The sequence below is a fragment of the Hemiscyllium ocellatum genome, chromosome 28, assembly GCF_020745735.1.
Source record: "Hemiscyllium ocellatum isolate sHemOce1 chromosome 28, sHemOce1.pat.X.cur, whole genome shotgun sequence".
Lineage (NCBI taxonomy): Eukaryota > Metazoa > Chordata > Chondrichthyes > Orectolobiformes > Hemiscylliidae > Hemiscyllium > Hemiscyllium ocellatum.
This window is the reverse complement of record NC_083428.1, coordinates 17,904,834-17,924,916: the sequence shown is the minus strand read 5'-3', so window position 1 is coordinate 17,924,916 and position 20,083 is coordinate 17,904,834. Positions and strand designations below refer to the sequence as shown.

Genomic DNA, 20,083 nt, shown 5'->3' with positions numbered 1-20,083 from the left:
AGCAGTAACATCATTTTGTGACTACAAATATATGCTTTTCTTGCAATTTGATTACTACTCGAGCAATTTGCAGTCAAAATAGAATGAAGCCAGGACTACAGTGGCAATTTCCTACCAGGAATTCTCTCTCAAACATATTATTTTGCTTCTTAGTGGTTACTGTGGCAAATGCATTTTATTTTTCAACAAAGCTTCTCCTGACATCACTCATTGTAGAAATAGTGATGTGCGTTCTGGTGTATCTTCGGCAAAGTGTTTGTGAATTTGGAATGATCTCTGGACAAAAAAACTTAGTTAGGTGTCAAAAAGGCTTTGCTCCCAATGGTATGTGTAAGCTTTCACTGTGCTTGAATAAGGAAAAGAAGCTTTAGAGTCTGCCTGCTACCAATTAAGAGCTGATTGGTGGCTTAACTAACCTGGTAGCTAATGGCTGCATCATGACTGCAGCTACATATGGTGCATTTTTGTGTGTTTTTGTTTCTGGTTGGCTTTTTCTCTTTTTAAAAAAAGGAAAGGCACAGGAGGGTCAAAGTCTGCATCTTAAATTTCAAAGAATCTGCAGTTTGTCTTTGGCAGCTGGTAGGTTGACAAAGCCAAGATGACTTTCAAAGATGCAGGGGGAGGTTATGCTGCGTTCCTTATCAGTCTGCATTATACTGGTCTGGGATTTGTATAGGTCTGCATTACTTAATCAATATGTTCCTGCATTCTTAAGTTAGCAGCATGCTTAGAATTCTAAATAAGCTTCATCCCCTACTGGGAGTGGGGGAAGGGAAGAGAGAGAGAGAGAGGCCAAGGGCTGCAAATTCCAGAGGCCTTTCCATAGAGCAGATGGGATGAGATTTTATGATTTGATTTGCAGGGACTGGATGAGTGATGAGGTTGTAGCAAATCTCTATACCCTGCATGTTTAGTTAAGGTCAGGCCACTTGGGTTCTCCAGCTCATCACAAACCTAGAAGTGGAATTAAATATTCTGAATGGCAAATGGAGACATTTCCACTTCAATTAGTGCTGTTGAGCAATGCAGAAAGAACTTGAGTATTACACCCCTCTTTCTCCTGCCCCCAAAGTAAGATGAAAGCTGATCTCTAAACCTAGATTGGTTTGAATGCCAATGAGAAAACAATAAATCACTCTTCACTCCTAGATTTTTTAAAATCTAATGTTTGGATTTAAGAAAACATGTCCAGACAATTACAGTAATAATACTTGCCATAAAGCATTTCCAAAGCGAGATGCCAATGAGTTATTTTAGTTTGTTCTCCTTGCTTACCAAAGATTTTTATTTCTAAATCAAGAGCAGAGAGATCTGTATAGTGTTGGGTCAACCTGAATAATGTGATTTTTATTTCTGATATTAGAGATAATGTCATTGCACTAGAGCGTCAGTAGGTGGTGAATCAGTTTAAACTCAGACAAACTTTATACCTGGTCAGGAGGCATTCAAACACTTTCTGTAGTATTACTATTTAAAATAAATTCACTTGCAGCAATTAAACCAAAAACTGAATTTGGGAGCATAAATTATTGCTTGTTTTCCTTTCATTCACAAATGAGTCAGGAAAGTGCACTTTTTCTGCAAAAGTTAAAGATATTTGTAATTTCCTCCTTCAATCTCTTGACACATCGTTTACTAAGTAAATCATTGTTTAACAAATTGGGTGGGGGCTGGGACAGCATTGAGGGGAAAAAGACAATTTTTTTTGTGTTGGCTAGGATTAAAACCAGTCATTCTTTGTGCTGCCTTAATCTGTCCCCAGGCACCTAACTCTGCTTGCAAAGACTAACCCCACCCCCACCTCATCTAAATTCTAACTGAGCTCAATTGCTGGGGTTTAATCATCCATTCAATGTCTCTGGGGTGGACGTCTTGAAATGATATTGCTCATTCCAGTAAGTCTGAGTACAAGGAGTGTTCAACTCTTGCTTATTTTGATGGGTTGACCATCTTAGCTTTTTGAATGCTTGGCTGTTTCATATTGCTTTTAGAAATACAAAGCCAACCCTGTGGGAGTTTAGATTCTCACCTTTTTTTTTATTATGCATTTTTCACTTTTTAAAATATATATCTTGCTGGTTGCTGCTGTACCCAAAGCCCTCAGTCCAAGTAGGTTGTTCCCACAGAAGCATTGAGCATTTTTCATGGGTGTGCCATTGTCACCAATTCTAATATTGGAAGCATCACCCAAGGATCCCAATTAATACGCATTTAGGAGAGCTCACTGCATAATAAGCATTTTACAGTCTTGGACTGCTTGAATCACTGCCCAGTCTGGGAGGTGTAGGCCAGGTGATGAACTGACATCCTCATTACATTATGAAGTGTTTTTATGCAACTCAGCAATGTCAGACTTTGTCCTCTAGGGTTTGTAGTTGAACTGAAGGTCGTGCAAAGGTGGGGCCTGTGTTTCCTTTGACTTTGTGCTGTATATTTAAACAGCTTTTCCTTGATTATAAACAGTACCATATGGAATTCCACCCCCCCACCCCCCCACCTCCCCCCCCAAGAGAATTCCAACAAAAAAGGTTTTGTTATTGACCACTGTGGTGCTTATTGGATGGCCTTTATTGAATTTTATCACCATGAATTAGCATTTCCAGTTATGATAACAAAATGGAAAATAGCTGTATACAAACCATTATTTGGCTTATTTATTGCTTAGAAACTAAAGTTATTTTGATAAATTGTTTTCCTCCTTGCAGTGTGAAGAAATAAATATGTAAGCCACTGACTTGAATGTGCACTGCTGGAAGGAATACAGACAGGACGAAACAACTAGGCTTGCATTTACTTTAAACTAGGTTTAAGCAGCAGTTGCCCTTGAATGTGAACCACAATTTTTAGGTCAAAGTTTACTTGTATATTTTGGTGAATAGGTAGTATGAGATACAATTATGTAAATGACTGGTGTTGAGTTACCGCTCCTCGGATGCTGCCTGAACTGCTTTGCTAATCCAGCACCATTAATCCAGAATCTGGTTTCCAGCATCTGCAGTCATTGTTTTTACCTTCGGAGTAAAAGCACCTATTTGCTTTTACTGTAAATGTGGACTTAATGGGCATACATGTGCCGTCCAAGCATCCTACCCAGGCCCCCTAAACTATCCATGTAACCCATGGCTAATCTATCTAGCCTGCACTGTTCTGAGCAGTGTGGCCATGCTAAATTGCCCAATCTACCTAACCTGCGCATCTTTAGATTGAGGGCGAAAACCCACATAGATACCAGGAGAATGTCACCTGAGGCTGGAATCAAACTTGAGTCTGTGAGACGGCGTTGCTAACCAGTGAGCCACCCTGACGAATGTTTTTGAGAAACAACTAATCAGGTAATAAGACAAATTTTTCCAAATCGTGTGGCTTTAAATCTCCAGAGCAAAAATTCTGCTATTAATGAAAGAAATAATTGTTGATTTCCTAGAATTGAGAAAATGTGCAATAAATGATCTGGTTCTGAGGACTTTTATTTTTGCAGCCTCCTTTTTAAAATTTCTCCTAACTGAGAAAATGCTGTAAATAGTTGAGTATATGGTTCTTAGCTGAGAGCCAAACCCATCTCTGCCTTTTTTTTATAAGTAGTTGTCTGAAAATGTTTTTTTATTATTTGCCCAAGAAAATTTCCTCCTTCTTTGTATAGATAAAGTTTTTTGAATGATTAGTGGATTTAGCTCTTGAAGGCAGAGACCACAGCAACCAGAAAAGTAGAATCAGCAAATGACCGAGTTGCTGCAGGGCTGTTCAGATTCATTGAGGAGGTTGAATCCATCACCATATATGGTTAAGGCAGTGTATGTGTTTGTGTGTATATGTGCAGTCTGTTTTAGAGACCCACCAGACTGTGACAGCATTATCACTCCCTATTGCTGGTGTATGACTTGTTGCAGCATGTTTTTATGAAAGGGTAATGTGAGCAATTGCACTAGAATTGTAGGAGCAACGCATTGTCAAATGCGGGAGTAATTGTGAATCCCGAATAAAACTTATTAACATGATTGTCAATTTTGGTTTTATGTCAAGAGGATATGATAAATATTTATTGCATATTTTTATTCAAATAAGATGACTTTTTTTTTAAAAAAAACAAGCCTCAAAAGTAACTGAGAAATTAATGCCAGGCTTTGTACAAAAGGCTCGTTTTATTAGACTGTTCAGAAGACATATTTCTGAATAAAGATTAAATCTTTGATATCTGTTTCTGCAACTTCACCTTCTCAATAAAATCAATATTTTCAGAATAAATGTCTTCCAGAGATTGCTCCATTTCCAAATATTTGAAAACAGGCCTTCAATTCACCTCTGTCTCTATTCACAAAGGATGTAAAGAATGTGCCACAAGGTTGCTTTGAAATGTTGCTTCACCTTTGGTGGTTGCCAGAGTGCACCTGCGATGGGCCTCACTGCCTCGAATGACCGTGTGAGACAGACGTTGCTCTGTCAAAGTAGATTAAGTTTCCGATCTTTAGCCATCTGGTTTCCCTAACAAATCAGCTGCTGGGGTTCTGGAGTCAAGAGATGTATTGCCATTCTTTAGATTACCTGCTAGCTTGTTAGTTATTGAAGTTTTAAACTACAATCTCATTGGTGTGCAGTGTTGTGGGACACTGGAAACAGCGCAAATTTATAAATTTGTTTAGTGTTGTGAAGAACGTGGAGGATTTGATTGCTTTTAGAGATATCACTAGTAATGATACATAAGAACTAATTTGTACAGAAAGCTATTTTGTGGTGTTTGTTGGTTTTCACCAATGCTTTAGTGCACAGACTATATTGATGACCGCACAGAATAAATAGCTAATACTGTTAGTCCCACTCCACCCTTTTCTGGTCAATTAATTATGATCAGGAGGAGGCCATTCAGCCTCTCCATTCTATTCCACCATTCAGTGGAACGGTGATTGATCTATGGCGTTGCTCCATATATCTGCCTCTGGCCTGTATCCCTTATACCTTTTGCTGAGTAAACATTTATCTATCTCTAGTTTAAAATTAATAACTGATCTCCCATCCACTTTTGTTTTATGGGAGAGTGTTTCAAATAACCAGCATTCTTTTGTGTGTGGAAGTGTTTAATAACATCTTTTCTGAATGGGCTAGCATTAATTGTCAAAACCGTGCCCCCTAGTTATACCTTGAACCGATCGCCCCTTGACTTTCCGAATTCTAGAGAAAACAGGCCTAGTTTGTGCAATCTCTTCATAGCTTAATTCCTGAAGTCCAGTTCTCAAATGCATGTGACTATGATTCTAATCATGTAAGTAAGAAATGTAAATGTACATTACATTACGGGTAAAAACAAATTCCAAGTGGATATAAAATCAAAATGGGTATCATCTGACTCTGCATGATGCAGTGTTGAGCCTCTACAAGCTTACTGCAGCCAGGCGTTGGGTAATTTAACTAGACGAGTCACAGATGCATATACCAATGTGCTCGTATTAACTCCCTAGAGTGCAGGCTACAAGGGCTAGGCAGCACCAAGCAGGTGATTTTCACATTAGAGCGTACAGAATTAATTACAATCATAAATGTTGATAAGCACTGAAGGACAGAAAGCCTTTGTCACACACTGATTCATATAGTTGCATCCCTCGAGCAGAAAATTAAACTAATATAAGCTTTCTTTGGTAGTTGATGGCAGAGATTCTCATCAGCTTTGATCTCATTTTTTTTTTGGAAATGAGTGATGTGTCTACCTCAAGGAAAATTCCAATAACTGCCTGATATGGGCCCAAATTAGGTGGTTTCTTTATATTGCTGATAAGAAGAATGTTGCACTTTCTCCCCCTCCCCTCCCCCACCCCCCTCCCATGTGAGGGAAGAGAGTGGGTGAACCAACATGATCTACCTGCTTGCTGTGCAGTGATTTCTGTTTCAGTAAAGTTCTAGTGTGGACATCAAGTGAAGGCAGTGTCCAGTTGATCACCTGATGAAGGAGCGTCGCTCCAAAAGCTAGTGTGCTTGCAATTAAACCTGTTGAACTATAACCTGGTGTTGTGATTTTTAACTCCAGTTGAGTTGTGATTCTTCCCCTCTTATGGCCTATCAAGCTGTTCAAATAACAGCAAGATTTTGGTAATCTCAGATCTAAAACCTGGACTTCAGTTGCCACCTTTTCAGGGAAGCCAGAAAAGGGTCACCTGCTTCAAACGAGGCATTTTTTAGAAATTGTTCAAGAATTATAATTCTAATAGCCCTCAACATTACATTTGGCAAGCAGCAATAATTCATCAAACTGCAGCTAAAATTACTGTAAATCTTTTTTTGAAAAGTATTCTGCCATGTGCAGTAGATTAAATGGTTAAAACGGAATAAGCATCTTTAATATTAAATAGCTGTATCCCAAACCTTGGTTTCTATGAACTCTGGCAGAAATTGAAAGTAGAGTGCATAAATATTTAAGGCTTACCTGTCATCTTTGACTGTTACATAAGACAGATGCAAAGTAATTAATTCTCTGCAGTGAACCTTGAACTATGCTTTGCCAACTAAGTAAAAGTACCACTAAAGTCACCTTGAGATTATATAGTAGGATTCATTCCTCTAACAATTTTTAGTATTGTCTTGATGCTTTGTACTGCTGCATCATTAGGACTAATCTTGGCATATATTTTCCTGTTGTGAATTGATTGTAAGTTTTTTTTTGTACGGCATCTGCACAGAATTTGTTATACTTTAATTGTGTTCAGTTTCATTTTTTAAAACTAGAGTTCTCCTGAATAATTTTGTTAAGGATGTTTCTACTTTTGGAGCAATTAAGCTAATTCAAATTTGGATCTTCTGATTTGAAGCCATGTGATAGAACTTAACCTAGAATTGATGTCTTTCAGCCAAGCCTGCAACACTCTAACCCTTTCAGAGATGAAAGGAAATGTATCTTGAGTCAGTTCAAAGCATTAAGCATGTTTCATTTTGTTTTTCCATTTCAGGTCAATGACTTTCTGTCAGGACGGTCACCTTTGACACTTGCCTTGCGGGTTGGAGATCACATGATGTTTGTTCAGCTCCAGTTGGCAGCTCAGCAGGCTGGCAGCCAGCTCCAGCACAGGCATGTGATAGCCAGTCGGGAGAGCAGCGGTGGGGCAGCAGCGCCCAGCTTCACGAATGCTCAAGGACTTCACAGGCAAACTGTGGGAGCCTCAAACTGTAACCACATATCGGCCTGCCAGCAGACAATGGCAAGCCCAGGCCCTGCAGCTGCGGCCACCTGCTTTAGCACAGCGCGCCCACCTTCAGTCACTGCTGGATCGTTCAGGTCACATGGAGCCACCACCTCAACAACAAGCAGCCACAGCGTTGCTTCTCCATCATGCACTGAGGTATGACAGATCATGGAGGCTCCATTCTGCATGTAGGCTATGTAGTTCTGCCCACTCTAATAACAGGCATGGCTTAAAGCTTGCTATCCCTTTTTTTAGTTTTGTGCAGTTGTAATGGTTTTCACCCCAAAGTTTGACTCGTAACTTCCTGAGCTGGGAGTGTTGAAAATAATTTCCCTACTTTTAAGGGTCAAGGAGAGGATTGAATCTGTTCCAGGTCCTCATTGCTGTCTTTTAAATGCTCCTGGAAGTTCCCATGGTGGCTTTGATGCAGCCTAATCCTATGATGTCCTCTGAGATCAATAAAATACAGCCACTCTTGCATGTAGATAGCTTATGGATCTGCATTGCAGCATCCATCTAAACTTTTGAGATATTAGGAATGTAGATGCTTGAAGACGGGGGTTGGGGAATTGGTTCTTTCTCTTTTTTTGTGAAAGGAACAAGTTGATATAACACACATCCCCCAGTTCCTCAGCAGGTGGGGGCAAGGGTGGAAAATGTTTATTTAAATATTATTTCTCTCCTGTCCTCTTCCCACCCTTCAGTAATCTGTCCAGCGATGTTTGTTCCTTTTGCTGGTCTTTGTTTGAACTCCTGTATTAAATAAATTGACTGTAACATATGGGTCTTGCACACTTCTAGTGCTTAAGATCGATGTTGCATTTAAGAACTTTAAGGAGCTTGATTAAAAATGTAATAACTGGCCTTCTAGGGTCCCCTTTACTTCAAAACATAAAAAGGATGGCTGAATGCTTTATTAATGTCTCCATCACTGGGAACCTGAGTGTCAGCAGTGATTATCTTCAGGGAATAATCTGCTGTCTTTAGGCTTTGCCTGCCAAAAGCATTAACTGAGTCGAAATTAAGATAGTCTATTATAGTACTCCTGATCTGTCACTTATTAGCTATAATGACCAACTTAGATCTGTGAGAATGTGGTTTCTGAACTGGTGGTGATGTTTTGCATTGGCATGGGCCTGTCCTTTTTTTTTTGTTTGGCCAAACTAACAGTTGAACACTTCAGACTGTGTTTAAAAAAAACAGTTGTGAGAAAAGGTGCCAGATTGAGTGCAGCAACGCAATTAGTCCTGCTGTAGCCAAGGCAGGAAACACACTTTCACTGGAAGAAGGGACACGTACCATTGCTCAGTTTATCTCTATATCTTCGGTTCTTCCTGTTCCAAATTTTGGCATTCTGTTGAAGAATGGCATACCGACAAAGTGTTACCCACAAATACAGCCTCTCTGGCTTAATGGGATGCACAGAGCAAGCTGGTGCTTTTGTAGATGCAAAACTGATGGCTACTTTTTGATCCTTAAATATGATCCCCAGAGTGTGACTTCCAGTTATCATTCATTTTCTGTGCATTAATTAGTAAAGATGCCAGTTCAGCAAACATTGTTGGGAAAGGAAAAAAATGGAAAAATTGAAAGATGGAATTAATTTACATTCTGAACATGTATCTGTGTAGTTCTCTCTTTCTGTCTTGCCAGTTGAAGTGGCATTAAATAATTACTGGTTTTTTTCCAGGGTGACTGCAGTACGAGAAGCAGTAGTCCAACAGCTCCAAGCAAGTCTCGAAAGCCAGGTGCCATCATCGAGAGCTTTGTCAACCATGCCCCTGGGGTTTTCTCAGGAACTTTCTCAGGTAATTCAAAATATAGCTGTTTTGTCCAAATTCTTTTAATGAGAAAGCTAGGTTCAAGTTGGTAGAGGGGTGGGGGATGGCGTGCAATTGGAAAATAACTAGATCTTTGTTACTTGCATCAGAACAGCTTTTTGGCTTTAACTGTTCCTGACAGGATTTTTTTTTTGTTCTGATAAATTTCCTATAACAAGTTGCAGTTTTTTTTCTTATAATGGGCCTTTTTTTTTGCCCCATGGAATCTTGAGAGAAAATTTGCCTGTTCCCTTTGTTTGTGGCAGTCGAAATTATTTAATTAGTTGTTCTGCAAGAACAGAAGGTTTTTTTTTGCTTTCTGGTGGGTTGTGGCTTAATTGTGGTTTGTCAAATATTCATTCTTAATTTTTTGTTGTCTTCCTTCTGAAACCAGGCACGTTGCATCCAAACTGCCAGGATAGCACTGGAAGACCCCGTCGTGATATCACCACAATCCTGCAAATCCTGAACGACCTGCTAAGTGCAACCCGTCACTACCAGGGGATGCCACAGTCCCTCACACAGCTGCGTTGTCAGACGCAGTGCGCCACCAACACACCGTCACCTTCGCCACCTTCCCCCGGCTGCTCAAACAAAACTACCTCCGAAGACACAATGCAGCAACCACTGCATTCCCTCGTCCAGTGTCAGAGTCAGATCAGGATGTGCAAGTCAAGTGGTGAGTCATCAGCCAGTGCTCAGGAATTTGAGCTTAATCTTCTGGAAAAATCCAATTACCCCAAGCGGAGATCTGATTCACTAAACCTTCCACTAATTAACCTTCCATTAATTTCCTGTCACTTTGGTTGGAATGAACCAATTAAATATTCACATTGCGAGTACTTTCTTTTGAATAAACCTTTCATGATTTCTTTCTTGACCACTAAACATTGTAAAGTGCCAAGAAAGCAGTTCAGAAGTGTCCGGTTTACTGTTAGTAATTGAAGAAATATGGTAGGCAGTTTGTAGAGCACGGTGAATTTGTTTTGCTACTTAGACAGTTCTTATCTCCCAAGTTGCTGTCTCACCCTCAAAGCATTGACTTCTGGTCAAATTGCATTCTTGATGCACACCGTGATTACTTTTCCCACCTGGCCCTTTGTTCAGTTTGTTATTACACACCGGCGGGAGCAGGTGGCTCTTGAACCTGGATCTCCTGGCTCAAAAGGTAGGCCACTACCACTGCATCACAAGAGTCCTTACCCCCTCTTGCTAATGGCTGATGTATAAACATGTTCCCAGCTGAGATCCATGTAGTCCAATCCTGTGGAAGTGGCTGTGTGTCATTCTTGTCATACCTCGGCTGAGGCTGGTTTTAGCTGGGAGCAGTGGTAGTGCCCCTACCCTTGGACTGGGGAGGCCCAGGTTAAAGTCCTAGCTGCACCAGTGAAATGTAATATCTCTTGTTCATGTTGATTAGAAAACTAGGTTAAGTTGTTAACAAAAGAGAACTTATTGTAGTAGCACTCAAGGAGTGCAGTGGTAATTTTATATCCACCTGGACTGGAAGGCCCATGTTAAAGTCTCTCCTGTTCAAGAGCTGTGTTTTATCAACTCCGAATGGGCTGGATAGAAAATACGTAGGAGTTTCCAGTTCCAGTCACTCATTGGATAAATGTGGTGTCATTGGGAGTGCAGGAAAATCCAGAACAATATTCAGATTCTTAAATTTCTTGCAGGCATGTAAATATAGTTTGCATAAAATATAAAAATGTGGCATAGTCCTCAGCACACCTCTGAACTATGTAAAAAGAGATTTGAGTTTATCTGTATTCAGTGCTTCATTGTTTAATGTCTCTCTTGCCTACAAAGTAATGAAGGTGGTTGTAGTGTTTTATTTCTGACTGCAATGCCACTGGCCTTGCTGCAGGTTTATACATGCAGACTGGGAGAAATGACTGGCCTTGCTCACCACTATATCAATATCTACAACACCTGCATGTGAAAAGCAAGTTGCTGGTTAAGGTACTGGAGGACCAATTCTCAGGTTGAATTGGTAACTCCAGGGAGGAGTGAAAGATTTGAATGGAGGGGAGGGACTCAGTTGCTGCTCAGAGAGGAAACTTGTTGAAACAGTACTGACTAAATTGCTTGAACAATGCTTTTAGATGCTTGGGGCAGGATGTTCCTCAATGTTCTATGCTGAGCAGTTTTTATTCCAATATATTCTTATCAAAGGCTTCTTTAGGTGGAGAATACTAGTCAGTAATGATAGCATGTGCTTTGCTTGTGATGTAGCAGCTGTTGATGCATTCAATCCAGAAAGAACAAATGTCACTTGGGAGCCTGAAGAATTAGTGAGAATGGGTACCACGGGAAAGCAGCAGTGTTAAAGAATGGTCATTAACAGGGTTTGTCTGTACCTGGTTTTCTTTCTTTTTTCCCCCTCCCTCTCTGAAACTTCAGCTTCTGAAGGTTCCTAGCCTCCATAGTTATAATTATCAGGAATCTTGAACCATCTGTCACTTGAAGTGAGAGGAGGACGTCTTAATGTGTCTGTGACTTTATGCTGAAAGTACATCATTCAGTGTATTGCCACTGGTAGTAAGTATAAAAAAAATTATGAAAGGGAATTTGTTTTTTTTCCCTTCTTGTAGAAAGCATGGAGTCTTTTGTAGTTTCTATTTATTATAGAACGGTCTAAACAAGGCAACACTATTCAGACAAATGTGGAAATGGCTGACACTGTAGTAGAAGAGGTCAGCAGTTTGGAACGGAATGAGGAAATTGGAGGAAAGGCCATTGACTGCAACACATACAGCCATGAATAATTTAAACCCTCTTGAAAGATTTTTACAATGATGCTTTTACAGTCAAAGTAACAGCGCAGTCACAACCACAGTTTTTTTTTCTATATTTATAGAATGAGTTCTGAACCCAATTGTTACTTGCTATCAATCGGAGTATTCACTGGTTATACTGTAGCCTAAATCTAAACTAAGGTCATGTGCTCTTCTCTTCCCCATTTCTATTAATGCTAAGTCTGAGCTTTGTATTTTGCCTGAATTGTTTGCATATGGCCCAGCTGGTGACACTTCCGTGATGCCATTCTCTAATTTTGGTCACTCCATTCTTAGACCTCCTGTCAATCAACATTCCCCATCTTCTTTGATCTCCAAATAGAAATCTAGTTTTCCAACATTACCTTTTTGCTACTTTCAAAAATTTAGGGTTTTATGTTCCACTTAATGCTTTATTCCTCATCAGCGACTCATCACTTGTTAGCAATCTCAAGTTGGGTCAAGAATTAATACTGATGATTCCTGATGAAGGGCTTATGCCCGAAATGTCGAATCTTCTGTTCCTTGGATGCTGCCTGACCTGCTGCGCTTTTCCAGCAACACATTTTCAGTCAAGAATTAATACTTCAGGAATGTGTCTGTCAGTCATTTTACAGGCTAGTGGTGAAAGCTTATGATCAAATGTATGAGGATCTACACTTCAGCTTAAACCCCCTTTCACCTTGTAATCTGTCTTGTCTTGCTCTCTTCAGCAAAATTCTGTGATCATTGCACCTCCATTCCAATATGTACCGCTCTCCCTACGTTCCAATTACAGTAAATGCTAGACACTTACAAGGTCTCCTATTCCAACCCCAAACATTTTGTCTTGTTTTTCTCCACTTCTGTGGTTTTTAGCCTTCTAAAAGGAGCAAACACAAACCCTTGAATGTAATCTAATCACTGTTTCTGGATCTAACTTCAACCATGTGATGTCCACTCTGAGCCAGGAATCTTTTAAATTTGTTCTTTAGTGGAACAAAAGCCTTTTGCTGGCTGATTGCTTTGCTGTTTTTGGACAATGTTCCCCCTCACATTTTTGCTCTTCACCTGGCTGCATGTCTTCTGTTAAACCTTTTTTGCATGGCTGCGCATGTTATCATAAATGGGATTGTTTCAGGGTTGCTGTGTTTATTCTGGTATGAATATTCAATTTTTGAAACTGCTCCAATATTATTGCACTTAGAATGATGTACAACTGCAAGCTCAGTAGGTTCTTTCCAGCTCATGTAAATAGAATTAACCTAACCCTCCCCTCCTAGTATATTTACTTGTAGTTCCTGCCTGTGGTAAGAGTAGACCATGAGGCTATGTTTATATCCTGAACACAGTAGATGACAGTGATTTAGACTATATAATGGTGGGAATCATCTGCCCATGCTACATACCTAGGTCAGCATGAGAATTAAGGCTGTACTAACATTTTTAACAATTGTGCATCTGTAGTTTTGAGTCTTGCAGCTCAGATGTATGCCAAGGTTCCTTTTAATGGAAATTATAGAGAGTCTGCAGAAGTGGTCTTGAAAGCAATTCAATGCCTTGGATCTAAAGGTGCTGCACTGTTGAGAATTGCTTTGTTAGTAGAAATGCTTTTGCTCATATTTGCAAAACTGCAATAATAGAATAAGGAAGAGAAAGTAGCTCCTTTTGCAACAAAAAAAGCTAAGTTCCCAGTCTTGATGATTTGCCTAAAAAATGTATTCCATAGAAAAATAATGAGTTAGAAGTTGAAATGCAGCTAATTTGGTCCCAAATTTGCATTTCTTATGCCAGCCTCTAATGTGTCTGTGCGTGCACTGAAGACATGTCGAGATGGGAACCGTAAATGAAGGGGAACAATGGAGCATTTTTTAAAACTTTTTTTTGTTTTGGCAGATGTAGGGGAGCCTGCAGGGAATAGCTTCTCGGTATTTGCATTCTATCCACCCACACACCAGGCAGTAGCAGTTGTTAAAGGAAGGTGGTTTGCACAGACAGGGTGTGGGGGAAGTGTGGGTGGAGGAGGAGGGCAGTTGGGACAGGAAGACGGAGGAGAGCACAAGCTCTGCGTTTGGTTTAGCTGTGCTATACCTTGTGGTTTCCACCTTGTGCTTTTGTACTAAAGAATGTAATTGTTTTCAACCTGTTAAATGGTGAAGTTAAATGGTTTCACAGTGTAGAGTAATTGGGCTTATTTCTTGCCTGAGTACAAATGCACTTAACAGGACAAAAGTACAATAAAGTCATAAATCAAATGACCGCTTCCTTCCCTTTCGCCTTCTACCACCATCCATATATTCATGGACATGCACATTGTGCTGTTAGGTCAGGTGGAGAGCTCTGACTTATTTAGTTTCCTCCTCTGCCTGCAGACAATGAACTTGTTGTTGAGAACCAGTTGGACCTTGGCCTTTTAGGCAATACTGGGGAATATTCTATTCTTCTTCTGATTCCTGGTGGGTCAGAGGGTTCTTTGTTAATTTGTCATCGGGTGTTGGCTTAGTTATGCATTATCAGAGGTTGCCAGGTATTTTTAAACCCACAGCAGCCAAACAGGAAATGGCTTTTTTAGCAACAGCTGAATGTAAGCACTGGGGTTTAATTGATGTTTTTTGTTCTGACAGGAGTTGCAGCAGCTGTAGTGGTTTGTAACCGTAAGGAAGTTGCCATTTGTATATAATTAAGGATTTTTTTTGTAAAGTAGTTCCCATACCCTAAGGTGGAAGATGCAATAGTCTGCACCACTTGAGTGGTTTGGCTGAGGGATTCTCTTATAAAAGCTCTGTTAAATTGGATAATATATCAACATGGTCAAGATCAGCCAATTAATTAGAGTAGACCTTGCCTCTGACTCTGCTTTGTATGAGGCTTAGTCACGTAATGCACGATAGCAGCTACTGTAGTTTGAATGTTTTGAACCAAGATCCTATTTACCATACAGATAAATGTAAGTGATCATGTGAAATGCAAGGAATGGACTGGGTGCTTTGAGCTGTAATTTTTCTCATGAGTAACACCACCAATCGTGAATAATTCAATCCAGTCATTCATTTGGCTCTTGCTGTGTGGAGATTGGTTGCTGCATTTGACAATGAACTAGTGACTGCAAGTCAAAGATAATTCCGCTGGTTATAAATATCAGATCAGGCACTGTATAAATCACTGCCATTAGCTGAGCAATGTTCATTGTCAATAAGTTCATGTATTAGAGTCATTATTTGGTGAGATAAACTGGGATTTGTTATTATGATTTGTTCTCTCTTAAAGACGAGTGTAAAATAATATTACTATTTGGAAATAGGTAGGAGGTTTTGGGAGTTTTCAGGGCAATGGGGAAAGCTGATGCTAGATTCTTCCCAACTGTCATTGGACTTCCTGTGGTCAGTATAGATTGTTGTGACAGCAGCAAACTCTCTGCAGCTGTGTGCAGGGTTTCATGGTGGGGGCACAGAAGCGCTCATGTTCAATAACCTAAAATTCGCAACAGTTGCTAGGGTGTTCTGAGTAATTGCTCTATTTCAGCATCTCCTTCAACTGACTATTAGATATGTGAGCTCTGACAGAAAACCTCAGACTATTTATAACCATTTGGTTAGCATTGTAGCTCAATTTTGGCTTTGCTTTATAATTACAAATGCAGTGCTCGAGAAGCACTCATTTGAGTTTTGCTCAAGAGCAGGAAAGCTGGTTGGCCATCTCTTAATTATATAGTGATTGTAGCATTTCAACAACTGGGATCAGCAAGATCAATTACTCTTGGGACCAGCATAGACTCGAGGGGCTGAAGACCTCCTGTGCTAAAGTGACTCTCTGTAAACTAGCAAAGGTACTGACTGATGTTGGAGTTAGAAATTTAGCTGTTAGTAATCCCATGAAAAAGGTATTTGCATTGCTTTTGCTTTGGTAAGTGCTTCTTAATTTTATCCTGTTTACTTGGAAACTATTGTGTTCCCAAATTTTAATAAGTTGGAATTAGCTATTCTTGCATTTCTGGATCTCTCTGCACAGAAAACTAAAAGCACACTTAGTGGGGTTGAGACATTGGGAGTCCTAGTTTGGTTGTTTTGAATTTCCATTAAGTGTGTGTTCTGTTAAAGAAAGATCTATAGGGATAACTGTTAGCTCTCTGTTCCCATGGTAATGAATGAATGCACTGGCACTGATGTTTAATCAATACAATTCCCATCAGTTTCAAAGACAGGATTGATCTCCTGTTACGTCCTGGCATTATTTAATTTCATTCAATGGGGTGAAACCAGAGCTTTAAACTGTCTTGGTCTGCAGTGATGAATGCACCCTCATTTAGTGACTGGCTTTTTAACTCTTCCTGGGCTAGTTAGTTGTAAGAAATCCCATTGTTTTCCACCATTAACCTTTTAGTCTCAACCTCATAATGTGCAGTTAAAGGCAACAAGTGAGCAAATTCAAGAGTTCAAAGGTTGTGAATTAATAACAAAAACTTGTAAAATTTAATTTGTAGATCCAGAATATAGAGTCAACAGGATGACTTCAAAGTATAGTAACTTTAGTTTTTGTGGATTCATTTTGCTTGTGTAGAAGTATTTGTAAGTGACCAGGATAATTTGCTTAACCTTCTGAATTATTGTACATAGAAAATCTCTTGATATTTTGATTTATTATCCTTCTCGTGGATTGACCCCATGAAATGAAGTTTTTAGTCCATTTTTTAGAATGGACAGGGATTTGAACACCTTCCCATTCTTTTGTAAAGTGACTGATTTTTCTCAATGTCAAAATTTGAAATTTGCTAAGTTATTTTTTGTTTCTGTTGCAGGTGACCGACTGAGACAGACGGAAAACCGTGCAACCCGCTGCAAAGTTGAGCGTCTGCAGCTATTGATGCAGCAGAAGAGGATGCGCAGGAAGGCCCGGCGCGATGCCAGGGCACCGTACCAGTGGCTGCCCAACCGCAAGTCCAGCCGGACGAATAGCAACAGCAGCGTATCTAGTGATGGCAGTCTAGACTTAGACTTTGAGGACTCTGTATGGAAGCCTGAAGTCAAAGCTGACATAAAGTCTGAATTTGTTGTGGCATAGACCTACCTGGCAAGGGAGGGTAATGTGCAGGACTTCACTTTTGATTTCCGAGACCCAATGTACTCTGAGCAAGCTTGCGGAGATTTGCAGGTGGAGTATAGGAAAGATGAAGAGGGGGGAGAGCGAGCGAGCACGAGGTCTCCTGAAATCAGGACTGTACACCTGAAAAACTTTTTAATTCCCACAAAAAACAAAGAATGCAGTGTGTAGCTCAAGATGGAAAGAAGTCACAGGATTAAGTGGATCTGACAAACGGCAGTTGATGTGTCTGCAGTATGAGTAAATGGCTGCATTGCGAAATGGTCAATTATGGAGACTATGGAAGACTTGACATGCCTGGACATGAGCATGCCTTTCCTCATGGTGGTGACAGCTGCACTATAAAGCAGCTTGTTGCTTTGGTTGCACTGTTCTTCCCGCGAAGGTAGCAGGAGAGCTGCAATCACACAAAAAAAATCTTCTTTGCTTCATTGAAGGCCAATGGGGGTACTACACTTTTATCGGATGGAAAAGAAATGAAGTCTTTTTTTCAAAAAAAAACTATGTAGCATTGTTCACCGACACACTCAAAGCATTCAGTTACTGAAATTTTGCACAATTTTTAAAGTGTGACAGCAGGTAGCTTTCATTTTTGAGCAAGTTTGTCCAATGGTGACTGCATGTGTACATGGCGACGTGTGTGTCAGCCCTGATGAAGCTCTGGATTTTGCAGAAGAGGCTAGATAGAGGGTGCGCTGCGTCACATTAATGGTGGCCAGTGTCAGACAGAAAAGGCTTAAATCATTGGCACAAGTAGAGCTGTTCTGTGGGAAGTGTGGTGTTAAATTGTCACTTTTTAAACCCTGCTTTGGGGAGAGGGAAGGGGTGGATCTATCCAAGGCGAGGCCCAATAATGCCTTTTTTTTTTGTCATTTTATTTACACAACTGAGCCAGGTCATTTGAGGTACACTTGTAGTACAGTACTAGCTGGTGTAGACTGTAGATAAATTGCAAGATCCATCATTCAATTTGTCTCATTGTATTTTGCATACCACATTTTGGCTTGTGGGCAGATGTAAGCCATGTTGGTCCAACTTTCAGTGAAATCCAGGCAATGGGCAGTGAATTAGGCATGGGAGCGAAGGTAAATCTTATCATCTGGATCTTGGTTTGCACAAAACCTCTTACTTGTTTGTTCTACACAATACAAGTGTTATCTATTAAGTCCAATGGTACAAGTTTTAATTTTGAGGCAATAGCCAGAGTTTCCCATCAATTTTTTTTTAGATAGCAAATTTGTATTTTGGCATGTGTGCTTTAGGGGATATTAAGTCAAATATGCTGCAAAAGCCTACATGCTCTTTATTAAATTCAGAACTTAATATTGGCTGTTGTCACCAAATGGCTCCAGACACTCAGCTGCACGTGTTAGCTAGTAATTCTTATTGAAGCCCAGTTTGGAACAAACTTTTTAATTTTAAGTGTGGATTGCTAAACATAGCAAAATGTAGTGTGCGCAGAGCATGTACCTAATTTTCTTTTTTATAATTGGGTTTATGTGGCATTGGAACCACAACTGCAATTGAAGTCAGAACATGAGGAATCCAAGGTCCTACCATTGCAATACTGTGATGACCTAATATTACACAACCCAGTCTCTTCCTTATCAGTACACAAGTGCCTTTTTGTTCCCAAGTCTACTTCTGTGTCCTTGGTTTGATTAGCTGGGATATTTCTTCTCCTCTTCCACCTGTGCCCTTATGGTCTGTGGAAAGGCCAATATTTTTTTTTTCTTTGCCTGTCTTCCTTTTGTCACTGCATTCCTTGTCTTTGTCTTGGAACTGAAACCTGTTTATGCTCGCTACTGTACAAAAAAGATGTCAGAACACTTCTCCAAGCTAACTCCATTCTTTCATCCAGATGTCTTGGAATTTGCCATCCGGATCCCTGTTTTGTCCTGTACCGTTGTGACTAGGCACACACTGTAACATCCACTTCTTCTGTTTGTGAACCTCCTGCTCGTATTTACTGTAGGTTTTTTATATATATACATATATATATTTAACTGACTTTGTATTGTGTGCTATCCATTGTGCCCCTATCCTGGTTTTAAAAGAAAAACGTCAAGATGCATTAATTCACCAACTTGGTGGGGATTAAATGTATGAACACCTCATTTAAATATTCTGTATTCTTGTAGCCAATTTAAAAAAAAATACAATGTTCTAGCTAGGCTGGTGTAGCACAAATGTGACTGTATTAATTTATAAACCAAAATGGTGACTGTGAACTAGGTATTTATTTGTGCATTTGAAAGTTTGGGGGAAAAACAACATCACAGCTTGAACATGGCCAGGGTTGATGCAATCTCCTCCATGGAATCTGTACCAGTTTCCAATATCCTAAGCAATACGTTTCAATGTGACTTGGAACAGGCCTTGTAGTTCGTTTGGGATGGGATTAGTTAAGTGCAACCAAACTATTATTGTCACTTGGGATTTTGCATTTACCTCTGCCTTACACACTTTGTAAGACAAAAGGGTTGGCACACTGTCACCCTGAGCATTGGAATGAAGCAGAAAACAGTAAATTATAATGTATTGGTATGTAGATAAACTTACATGCATGTATCATTAGGACTTGACAATGGTTTGTGGGACATACAGTAATTGGTTGTTATGTGGTAATCTGAACATGTACAAACTTGTATTAGATTTTTGTATAGCATTGGAAAAAAAATGACTCCACAGGTATAAATAATAATAAAAGACCAAATGTTGGTGATAATCATATGTTATTTGTTCTTTGTTTTGTACTTTTTTTAATTACACATTCTTTATTCTCCAATTTTATTTCCCTGGTGCCTGAAGACACTGACTGCTGGTTAGTCTCTCTTCATTATGAGCCAAGGTACTGTTGAGAGACTACATTATCATGCAGTTTGTCACAGTTAGACTCTTTACTTGATAGTCTCGTGTATGTTCTTTCCAAAAGACTTGTTGGATTGGAATTGGAAAGGAAATTGCTGGGTATAAAATCTTTGCCTTTATATTATTAGAGTGGTTACTCAGCAGAAACCTGGAATCTTCCAGCTCAGTACGTCTTTTCTCTAACATGAAACTTCTAGTTTTGAGAAGGCTTACCTTTTATAGACGGTGTGCTCCTTCATTCACCCCTACACAAACTCAAGCTCAGTCTCCACTCATTGTGAAAAATTCATAACCATCTTTGAGGAGCAGGTTGACTGCACCTGAAACTACTTCCGTTCAATAAAAGACACTGACAGTTAGGTGTTAGTTTACC

At 39.8% G+C, this 20,083-nt stretch overlaps 1 protein-coding gene across 1 annotated transcript in view; it reads left to right on the top strand.

The window, feature by feature from the left end:
- midn (midnolin) overlaps positions 1–19,572 on the top strand; it is a 28,969-nt gene extending 9,397 nt beyond the window's left edge. Inside the window, exons 5-8 of the mRNA XM_060846079.1 lie at positions 6,930–7,319; positions 8,854–8,971; positions 9,378–9,662; positions 16,538–19,572. Coding sequence (XP_060702062.1) covers positions 6,930–7,319; positions 8,854–8,971; positions 9,378–9,662; positions 16,538–16,800 — 1,056 coding nt within the window. The 3' untranslated portion in view covers positions 16,801–19,572. The remainder of the gene's footprint in view (positions 1–6,929; positions 7,320–8,853; positions 8,972–9,377; positions 9,663–16,537) is intronic.
- The last annotated feature ends 511 nt before the right edge of the window (positions 19,573–20,083 follow it).